Raw genomic sequence first — 12,414 nt, forward strand, 5'->3', positions numbered from 1 at the left:
AATTTTTTGCCGCTCTTGATGTGGTATTGAAATATATGTTTCAAGATGAGTGAGTATTTATATTTATATGCATATAATATTGAAATGTATCTCCATTTGTATATTCGAAGGTCTACATTTTCAAGGCAGATTTTGCGATATCTTGTTTTGAGAGATTTTAAATTAATGATGTTTATTAAATGATATGATCTACAAAATCTACTTACCTTAAAAAATGTTTAAAATTAAAAAAAAATATATTTTTTTTTAAATAAAAATTTTATTTTTTCTTATTTTTCAGTTTTTCATAATAATTATCGTAAAATCTATAACTTTAATTAATTTAAAAATAAAAACTATTTAAATTAAACTTCTACAAACGCTAAAAAAATACAAAGAACAAAAAATTATAAATGTAACTTGTCATAATTTTGCTAAATATAATACACTCACATTAAATTATGTGATTTAAGTCGTCAAACTTAATAGTTACAAACTATAATAATATCAACTAATGCTACAAAACATCATATTTTTCCTTATTCGGAAGTCACTAACATAAATTTTGCTTTTTACTGTCAAATCTTGTTTAAAAAGATTATTTTTTTTTTAATTCTTATATTTTAACTCTTCTATCATAATAAAAATACCTTTGGCATAAACTTTAAAAAACCATTAAAAACATCATAATGGCCTTGTTTTAAATTAATTTTTACTTGCGATTGACAAATATCATTACTTTAAAATTATGTAGATCTTTGTAAAAGAGTTAAAATTTTGACAAGAGTATTAATTGTGTTCTTTCTCCGATAAATTGTAGCAAAATTGTCTAAAAATAATATTGCAAAAAAAAATTATTATTATTTTTTAGTCGTAAATCATACACGTGATATATGCAAAAAAAAAAACATATTTTTTAAAATTTATTTATGCTACTTAAAAATATAAATAATAATTATTATTACGATACGAGGAAAAAAACAGTACATATATGTTGCTATTAGTATTACTATTTTAAAACAACCAAAGTTATTTACAAAAGTAGAAAAAAATAGAATTTATAAATATTTTTTTATATCATTTCATAAGTGTGTTCATACTTATTTCAAACGTATTTGCACGAATATATTAATAATAATAATAATAAATTTTCATAAAATTTATTTTTATTGCGATCACTAACAAGTGGCATGTATTTATTTAATTTTTTTTTATATATCTTGAATTTTTTTATAGTTACGTATGTGTTTTTTTCTATATGTACAGTATTTATTATTGCATCTCGTCAGCTAGTTGTAGCTCTGAGAGTCTGTGGAAAACATTTTTTATTGTTAATTATTTTTTTTATTATTTTATTTACATGTAAATTTTTTTTGACGAACATTTTTTTAATTGCAATTTTTTTGTAGGAAAATTCCGTCCGATACTTTTCCAGCTGAATGAGTATTTTGAAATAGCATTACCTTGACACTAATTTTTATTATTAATTACTGTAACAAGTTTGTCGTACGCCCGCCAATATATTGCTGAAATCTTCTTTCATCGGTTCCTGTCCGGCGAATCCCTCGGGGAGATGTGCGTAGTTTGCAGGAACTGGATTTGCTCCGATCATTGCGTCAACTTTTGCTGTTCCCACCAACGATTGTGATGAATTTGATAGTTGTTGTTGTTGTTGCTGCTGCTGCGATTGTTGTTGTTGTTGGACATATTGCTGGTAGTATTCTTGCTGATTACTGAGAGATAAGCCGTTATTTGTGGTGGCATTCAGAGGTAGAGTCGACGGAATACTTTGTTGATGGTACGTTGGCAGACCAGAACTGGAATGATTGTTATGATAGGACTCATATTCATTGAAATTATTGTTATTTTCCGTGTATTTCAGATATTTGTCCATTTCTTCGGGCATGGAACCACTGCTCGAATGTGGAATGTAGTTGCCGGAATACTCTTTGTACGAATTTGGATACGTCGAGTAACTCGTGATGACTGAATTATTGCCGTAATACGAGTCCATGTTGTTCCCAGTGTTGCCGGAAGTCGCATCTTTGGACGTATTGAGATGATTTGTGTTGCCACTACTGGACGTACTCACCATATTACCGTGACCCATACTGGAACTCGTAGTAATGAGACTTCCCCCGAGATTTTGCTGGTCCTGACTTGTGGGCAAGGGCGGAAAATACGTTCCCGTAACAACGTGTCCTTGATCCAGGGCATTCCGATTGCTGCACATGACGTACATGCCATTAACGACGGCTCCAATGGTGGTGGGAGCACTTGTCGCTGACACATATCGCTTGTCACCCAAATTCGATTCGTAAGTAAATCGCTTGTCACTTGCGCCATAACTGTTGTACTTCTTCGAGTCGATATTTTGGTCATACGGAATGTATTCGCGTTTGGACATGTCATTGGAATCATAGGGAAATCCCATTTTTTCGTGCAATTTCGAGGGACTGTGATAATTGTTACCACTATTCATGTCACCGAACCCAAGTTCCTTCTTCACTTTTTCATCGTAACTTTGATGTAAGTTTCCCTCCTGCTCAAAGGGACTCGTTTCGGGCGTTGGCAAGGCGTTTACAACGTCGTCCATTTTATTGGAATTGTTGATATCTGTCATGTTTGGCACCGATTTGCGGTTATTACGTGGCTCAGGACTGTTTGTGGGACTCGGTTCGGGCGTATGCATCACGTGATTTGTGCCATAATGCGATCCGTAGCCGCCATAGGGACTCATGCAACTGCCATCGCCATAGGGAGACGGTGTGTCATTGTTTGATGCGTTCACGGGAGTGTTGGAGAGGTTGTTTGTCGCTGGAGGACCCGTGTTTGTGCGAGTTTTTGTGTGTTTTCGTCGACGTGGACGATACTTGTAGTTGGGATGTTCTGTCATGTGAATCACACGCAGTCTTTCAGCTTCTTCCACATAAGGGCGACGGTCTTGTGGGGTCAAAGAGCGCCATTTTTTACCTGGAATGAAAAACAGATGAAAATTATTAATTAAAGTTTAAAAAATATTAGATAAAATATAAAAATTTAGTGTAAAAAATATTTTAGAAAAACTATGGAAAAAAATAGGCTAAAAATATATTAAAATTATCCAAAAATATTAAATAATTTTGATGGCATTAAATGTAAAAATATTTTTAATCAAAATTGATCGATATCTAAGAATCCAAAATTTTTTATTTTTATGTAATTTAAATTAAATTTATTTAACATAATTTATAATTAGAGATAAAACAAAAATTAAAAAAAAAAAAACTGAAATTTGATGAAAACCTATTTAGACTGAATTTCACTTCATAGGTAGAATTCCAATAAAATAAAATAAAGAAGTTTAAATTTTATCAAAATTACTTTTGATATTTTTTTATAATTTTTCCAAAAATTTCGACTTTAAGTTACTTTTGTAATCTAAAATTTTAATCTAAAAAAATTATTAAATTAATTCCTAATTAAAATAATTTTAAAAATATTTCGCAAGAATTGTTTCTCTCTATTTTTTTTCTAAAAATTAATTTTTTGGATTCTTAGTCAGTTACTTTTAATGAAATTTTTCTCTATTCTAAAGCATTTGAGCAAAAAAAATCGAGAAAAATTTAAGCGGCCTTAATTTTTAAAAAGATTATTTGTTTTTGACTTAAAGATTTTAAATATGCGCTAAAAGGTAAAATGAAGTTTAATTAAAAGCTTTATAAAAAAAATATTTAAATATTTTTTTTCATCCCTGCTAATTAATTATTCACAAAATTATCAGACAAAGACAATTATCCGTTCCTTTACCTCAATTTTTACGAAAAAATATTAATAAAGGAAATTTAACTTAATTTTATTACAGCAACAACACCTTTCTTAAACACTTTTAATGAGTTCTCGGTAAACACAAGTCACACAAACATGGAATAATGTACAATTTCGAATTCAGAACACACCGAATCTCTTTGATATGATGAGCAACAAATAAACCATAATTGTACATATAATATAAATTTTGGATGAATCAATCATAAATTTTGCATACTTTCTTGGTTTTAAACAATTTTTAAATATTACTGTTAAATATCATTTTTATAAAAAAAAAAAGAAACTACGTGACATGAATCATATTTTGTGTAATTTATTTATGAGTTCAACTCCAAACTGTAAATAATCAAAAAAATAAGAGAATAATAATGCGCGAAATTTATGATGGGAGATGATTTAAATGCTAATGAGATAGAAGAGGTACCCAGAATACAAGGTGATGAAAATTGAACAACAAGTCACTCGCATTTATTCAATTAACAAATCATAAATTTCGCTGTTACAATTAATTTTAAACTTGTCTCGATCTCGGACTTTATTTATTGCCTCGCCGGACCTCTAATTGATGTCACAAAAGCGTAAAACAGGATTATTATTATACACATCAGTAGTTATTTCATTATTATGGTAAATTAGAAGCGATGCGTTTGCGTCTTTTGCGTCTTCCTGATAATCATTATCTTAATCTTCGTGCGCACTCCACGCGTTTATTGAAAAACTTGTGACATTAATGGTAATTGATTATCACCATCCTTTTTTTCGCTGCCTCTGCAAGTCGTGCGACGACGAAGACAACGACGCGGTGGTACCGCTTCCATAACAACAAGATTGTTTAACATCATTTTATTCGCTTTTATCTCCTTTTCTTGTTGTAAATTATGTTGAACAAGGAATAAATAAATGAACATCATAAATAATAATAATGTTTAACACAAGCAGCCACATACGAGCCATGTGTGATTTTTTTTGCTGTTCTTCACGCATTTCATGTGTTACTTTTTTTTTTGATTTTCATCTCGCGCGTCGTCTTGTAATTTTTCTACAGTAAACCTTCGATTGAATGAAAAATATTTTTTTTTTGCTGTAAAAAAAATACTTCATTTACTCATATTTATGGCACGTGTCCAATTTTCGCCTCTCACTGAATATCAAAAGGAGTCCGAGTGATCGTTAATAATATTTATATTTGTAAAGAGCGAATGTTGAACAACTTTTTGTACCTTAATGATAACAAATAAATTTATTTCTGAACACATGGCACCGAAATGCATTGAACAAGTTGTAAATTAAATTTGCGGAACGTATGAATAAAAATGCAAAAAAGGCACAAAAAAGCACGAATGTTACAGAAATGGAAGCAATGAATGCAAATTGGACAGTGCATTGATTACTTATGATAAATGGCTATTGATGAGCTCGTAAATTTAGCAGAAATAAAATAAGGTTACTTCAAATTTATTTAAAAATATTTTTGATTTCCATTTAAAAAGTCATAAATTTTTAAAAATTAAAAAAAAAAGTTAAAAATGTGATTGAAATTGCCATTTTTCTTTTTTATTTTAATTTTTAGCAAATTTTTTATTTCTATATTTTTTTTTAATTATCAATTTCAAACATAATTATCGATAATTATAAATCAATAACACTAATATATCCTTTAAAATTTTAAAATGTATTTTAATTAATTGTTGATTGTAAGTAATTGATTTTATTGTAATTTAAAATTTTCCATGATTTAATGATTTTCATGTTTTAAACAAATTTTATTAATTTTTAACTTGAACTATTGAATAAAAAATTTAAAAATGTTGGTAAATCATAAAAAATTAACAATTTTTGGCGAAAAAAAAAATTAAAAATTTATTTTCTAATTTTTCCAAATTATTTTTCAAAATAAATTCGAAGAATAACAATTCAAAAAACTGAATTAATTTTTTTTTAATTATGAAAAAAATATATTTTTTATTAATTATATTTTTTTTCTATTGAAAATTAAATTTTAATTCAATCAAAACTTTAATTAGTACTTTTAAATCAAATATTACATTAACTTTTATAGACAAATTTTTAAAAAATGGAACATTTAAATATTTTAAAAAACAATTAATTTTAAATTATTTAAAATCATTTATTTTAAATGAAAAATTAGGAAAAAATATTTTCTTTTGATATTTTATTTTAAATATTTTATTAATTATATTACGAAAAAAAAATATTATGGACAAAATATTTGAAAAAAACGGCCTTACTTCCATTAACTAGCACTTTTTTCTGCTCCACATAAACTTTAATTCAAATTTCATAGTTGTTTTCGATATTCAAATGTGTTTGCCCTCCCGTGTGTCCGCTCAGCCATTACTTTCGAAAATAATGTAAGTTTTATGTTAAAAAATCTTTGTACCCTAACTGTGTTAATGCTCATTTCCTTTTGTAATTTTTTTTTTCAACTTTGAAGAAACACTTTTATCAATATAAGGTGTCTTGTCTTGCGTACGCGTTTAAAATTAATTAGTTTTGGTCACCATCACCTCGTGTTCTTTCATATGTGGGCAAAAGTTGAACAACAAAAAAAAAAAAAAAAGACAAGAAAATGTTATTTTTTTTTCGTCGCAACTATTGTATTTCCTTTATTGCTTGAGTGGGTGCCAAGTGCCAGATTATTTGCCTAGTTTAAAGACCAGCATGTCGCAAACACGATAATTCCATTTAAAGACACGACGACGACGACGATATGGTTTAGTGAAGACAGAAATTGTTTTGTTGACAAATGACGAATGTGACGCCGTGTTAGAACGAGAAGCAGTCAATCAAAAGTTGGGTCATGACCCGATCTTGTGTGTGTGTAATTAGAGCTAATTGAGCCTATTAATTAGCATTACAAATCATAAAGGTATTTTATGCAACTCCACACACGTTGCATGAATGCATGAATTTCGAAACATTAACATATTTGCATTAATTTACGTGTTACTTGCATCTTTAACACATACATCGCACCAGATAGACACAAATTTGTTGCAAAAGCCTAATGATTTCGTAATAATTCCAACAATCTAGCTCGGATTTTCTCTCTCCCTTTATTTTTTTAATGCATCACGCTAATTTATCTGCGTTTTACATGTTCGTTTTTTTTTCTTTTATTTCTACAACTTTAATTGTTACGTTAGTTTACTTCGAAAAAAAAATATATTCATAATATTACTACAGAAATAAAGCAAATGTCAGAGTAAATCTGTTGATAATCATGAGTTGGCATTACGAAAGTTTTCTTAGAATACACGAAGGAACGCAAGTTGTCTATTAATTATTACACACAAACACACGAGCAACGAAAAAAAAACACACATATTTATTATCATCATTATTATTATTAGAGAAACGGACACGCAAATATATCTTGTGCGTAGAAATCTTAGACACAGTTTTTTATCGTACGAAAAAAAAAATAAGCAGGAAAAAAACCTGTTGACCCCTAACAACATTTAAAGTTGAAAAGAAATTTTCCCAGATTGTAAGTGATTCTCACGGCGACTCAACGAACCGTATCATGAATTTTAGTATCTCCATACATGAAATAAATGTAGCCGCAAATAGTAACACACATACAAGTTGCTAGAATAAATTTCTTATATGATTTTTTTTATTCGTCTTATTTGTTTTATAACAGATTTTTTTTAAATAAATAAATAATGAGTTTCTACTAAGAGCGGAGATGTAATTATTATCAGGTGTTTCCTAATAAAATATACAACAAAGTTATAATCTTTGTTAGTTGTGTCAGAAAAAAAAGTAATGAAGTTCCATTTTCAAGGTTTATTGAAGATTTACAATTTTTCCAGAGAACTTTGATTAAATTTTATAATTAATTTTGATTAATTAATGAAAACATGAAAATATAAATTAAAAGTAAAATAAAATCTTAAAGAAAAATTAATTTCTGCTATAATTTTTAATCAATTGAAGTTAGAACAATTTTTTTTCAATCAATTATTATTTTTTTTTAGACTAAAAATCTAAGGATAATTAAATAAAAATTCTTAACAAACACTTAAAAAAATTAGATAATATTCATTAGTGGTTTAAACATTTTTTAAATTCATTTCCGAAAAATTTATTGATTTATTTATTATTTTTGAATTTATCGAAAAAAAGGTAAAAATACAAAAATTTTAATAAAAAAAATTTACGTTTGCAAAAAACAAAAATATTTTTTTATTAATTTTTTAAATTAAAATATATATTTTTTTAATTATTTAATTTGAAAAAAAATTAGTATAAAATTAAATTAATTAATTAAATTAATTAATTAATTTAAATTAATTAAAATAAATTAATTAATTAAAATAAATTAATTAAATATTATAAGTATCGAAAAAAAAAAATAATTAATTTTTTCCATCTTTTAAATATATCCTCTAGCGACAATAAATTTTAATCAAAAAAATAATTTTTTTAAAAATTAAATTTAATCTAATGTGATAAAAAAAATGGAGAAAAATCAGGAAATTTCCATCAAAATATGTAAATTCCAATGGAAATTTTCCATTTTAAGCCTTTCGTGCGAATTCAACAAGAATCTTTTAATTGAATTTTTATCACGATACCAATCAAAGCTAATTATTACAATTATTACAACCAATAACTAACTAACTAAGATTAATTTGCATTGACGCATTTGGGATTCACATTTAGAAATTACTTAGAAGGTGGTCTTATTAGTATGAGTCATTTGTTTCATTTCAGCCATGATTTTATTCGAAAAATGTACAAAAAAAAATCTATTGAACCCTTTTTTGTACATAAAATAATGTTCGTTGTTATGAATATTTCAAATAAATTCTATCAACAGCGAAAAAAACAGCAAATTCAATTTATTATTACGAATATCATTAACGGCGCACGTCGGCAAACCTTTGAAGATTTTAGTCAGTCACGTGACTATCACACAAAGTAGGGCTCACCAGATAATTCTAAATTCAATCAATTCCACTACGAAACTTTGAACAATATCTATTTGAAGGAAACCGGTATGAATTTTAATTAACACATAAACAATGTTAATCACCACATAAATATCTGTGGAAACAACGACGACAACGATGATGAGCTTTAGTCATGTAAGGCAATGTTAACTTTACATTTTTGTCGTGAATGACCAACATTCAACACGGTTGACCTGATAAAACTCTACCATTTCTCATTTAAGGCGCAGATTGAAATCTTCCGTATATATTTTAATAAATCGATATTGATCATGGAATCCGAGTCATAAAAAAAAATTTCACTGTGAAAAAATATTTTAGAAAAATTATACGACGCCGATTACTCATTGCTACTGAATGTAATTTGACTGTAAAATATTGTCACGGAATTTCAATAAATTACACGTACGTTGGGTGCTCATGCAGCTCGCACGTAAATTGCACACTGATGATTTGATGCCGATGGATCTGCGATGATGAGCAATAACGATTGTATGGAATAGTTTGAAAAAGGAAAAGTGGCGCGCTCTCTTCTGTAAAAGGCAATGTGAGATGATGATTGTTTCTTTTTTTTTATTCATTTATTTTAATATTAATAACAATAATTCCCTAATCAGTTATTCATGTCGTGCATTTTTGGCTTATTCCAAAAACCACAAAATACCAATGCGATACGAGCGCAACGACGACACCTCGATATACCACGTTAATTGTAATAAATCAGACACATGAAAGAAGTATTCGACTGTGACACATTATTATAGTGTGTCGCGCTGAAATATGTGACATAAGTAATCATAATAATAATTGAGTCGAAGTCGTGCAGAAATTGTAATTTTTTGTTCTTCAAGTTTGTAACTTTTTTTTAATCGCATTTCTTGGCATCTCGAAGAAAAAATGTGATATTACCAAAAATAATAATTTAGATGAATAAGAATAAAATAAAAATTTTTTGAAAAATTATGAACCACGTGGTTTAAAATTTTTTGAACCACGTGGTTAAAAAAGTAAAAAAAAAACTTTAGTTTTAAAAATGTTTCTTGATCACGTGGTCTGAGAAATTAAAAAACTACGTAATTTAATGAATATATAACCACGTGGTTAAACAAGTAAGAAACTCATAAACCACGCATTTCAAAAAAAAGAATATAATAAATAAACCACGTGGTTTACAAAATAAATTAACTCGGTTTCATGATTTTTCGCACATTGCACTCTGAAATAGCAAGACTAAGGTCGCCACGATCGGATCTATCCAGAGATGTATGGTTCGTATTAGGACGATATCTCATCAGAGAATGGTAGGATGGCAGTGATAGTCTCGACTAATAATTTTAAATAACCACGTGGTTTAAAATTCAAAAATAAAGAAAACCACGTGGTTTGAAAAACTATCGAACTACGTTGATTAATAACTTTTTGAACCACGTGGTTTAAGAAATTATTTGGACCACGTGGTCAAAAAATCAAATCATTTAGTAATAAAAAATAAAGAATCCTAGTTTAAAAAAATAAAACCACGTGGTTAAGAAAATCAAAATGCGAATTTATTGTTCGTCATTTTTCTGACGAAAACTTTTTATTTTTTTATTTCATGTGCATCGAAGAAATGATAAAGAAAAGTTTCCACTTTTATTATTAAATATTAAAATAAGAGACGAGACATGCAGTTATGAGCGCAGAATTTAAATAAAAACAATCAACGAAGATCATTATGATGAGAGACAGACTGCAACTCGGCGCGGAATAATAATATAACACGAGCCATAATAATGAAAAATATTGACAAAAGATATGATGAATTGAAATATTTTTTTAATGACACTAATTACACTGAGAAAGTTTTTTTTGTGATTCTTTAAAAGAAGTGAAAAAAAAAGTCAATGGTCCCATAAAATTCGCATAAATTCTTTGCCAACCAGTAAAGTAGGTTATAGCTCAATATAATTGTAATTCGATATTTTTTTCTGCATTTCCTTCTGTTGCTATTTTTTATTGCTCTCAAACTAGGGCAAGGAACTCATTAAAAAAACTTCAACACTACTAACTTTATCATATATTCCAGAAAGAAAAAAAAATCAAAATATTGACCACGCCAGACTTGACTTGACTTGACATGAGACAGGAAAAGACCATGTCAGGGTGTGACGATCACTGATTATTGTTATTATTGCCGTGATTCTTCATACACAGTGTGCTTTAGTAATAATTATAATCAGGATGACACGGTGCAGAACGTCATTATATATTATTTGATCATCGTTGAGTTTTTATTTAATACCATATTTAAATTACTTAATTTCAGGTTGTCTTATGCCTCGTATGACAATCGGAAATAAGGCATAACGCATTTCACCCACACACTCGATCAATATGATCGTTGCGTCTTGTAATTATCATTTTGTTCAGTTTCAGTTCAATCATAAGAACGGAATTATTGATCGACAGTGATACCTTTAGATTAGCATCTCTCTTTTGACTTTACTTCAGATTACATGGAGAACTTTCAAAGAGGAACAAAAAATAAGAGTTGAAGTAGACGCGCGTGCTCCATAGGGAATAATGATGATTGATCATTATCCCATACTGAGATTTATGACTTTTTGTATCATTAAGCTTTTTTATAAAAAAAAAAGTTGCGTAGTGAATGATATAAATATAATTATTCCGAGAAAAAATGTTGTGCATAAACTACAACTTTAATGTCAAAATTATGCTATTTTTTTCTGTTCAAAGAAACATTTCATTGATATTTCGTGTATTGTGACATCGACGTACGAAGAAGAACGACGAGCAATTGAATATGATAAATAAATTGGAGGCACGCTTCATTCCGGAAAATATTGGTGAATGATTAGAATATTTAATGACGTCACGAGTATATGATTGTAGAAATTATGATAAACATGCAGCGTCTACGTACCAGACAGAAAACAAATATTGAATGTTAAAAGCTGTATTGATTTGAATGATTGTCACAGTAAACTGAAATTTAAGTTTTTTTGGTAAAATAATTATTAATTTGAAAATTATTTTTAATAAAAACTTGAGCAAAAACGTAAATTTTTGGGAGCACCATATAATAAATTAAATTTGTTAATTTTTTTTTTCAAAAATTCAAAATTTTCATTAAAATTCAAAAAAAAAAATAATTTTTTCAAACTGTTATATAATTTTTGAGAAGTTTTTTGAAAAAAAATAATAATTTCGGAATAATTTTTATTTTAACATGAATGATGTTCTGCCAAATGTATTTTCTTTACAAAATCATTGAATAATTTTTTTATTTTTTTTTAACTTTGTCCAACTTGAAATTTTTAGCAACATAATTGATCACAATTTGCTTAAAAATTTATTTTATATGAAATAGTATTTCAAAACTACAGTTCAAAAATATTCAACAGTTAGTTAAATATTATTATTTACTAAGGCCGTTCCAAATTTTTTCCGATGTTTTTGTCCCAAAACATTTTTTTCAAAATGGGGCAAAATAAAAAAAAAAGTTTTGAAATACTATTTCATACAAAATGACAAAATTTTAACAAATTTGGGCCCCTTATGAATATTTTAGCAGGACAACTCATTTTCTCATTTTTAGGTGACCAAGTAGAATCACTATACAAATGTCCGTTTTGTTTGAATT

General features: G+C 27.7%; 1 protein-coding gene across 1 annotated transcript in view; it reads right to left on the reverse strand.

Annotated features, from left to right (window-relative positions):
- Positions 1-1,462: 1,462 nt before the first annotated feature.
- The window catches only part of LOC134837444 (putative transcription factor SOX-15), a 37,062-nt gene continuing 26,110 nt past the window's right edge, over positions 1,463-12,414 (reverse strand). The window contains exon 3 of the mRNA XM_063852818.1: positions 1,463-2,952. Within this exon, the coding sequence (XP_063708888.1) occupies positions 1,463-2,952 (1,490 nt within the window). The remainder of the gene's footprint in view (positions 2,953-12,414) is intronic.

This window comes from Culicoides brevitarsis, chromosome 1, assembly GCF_036172545.1.
Source record: "Culicoides brevitarsis isolate CSIRO-B50_1 chromosome 1, AGI_CSIRO_Cbre_v1, whole genome shotgun sequence".
Classification (NCBI taxonomy): domain Eukaryota; kingdom Metazoa; phylum Arthropoda; class Insecta; order Diptera; family Ceratopogonidae; genus Culicoides; species Culicoides brevitarsis.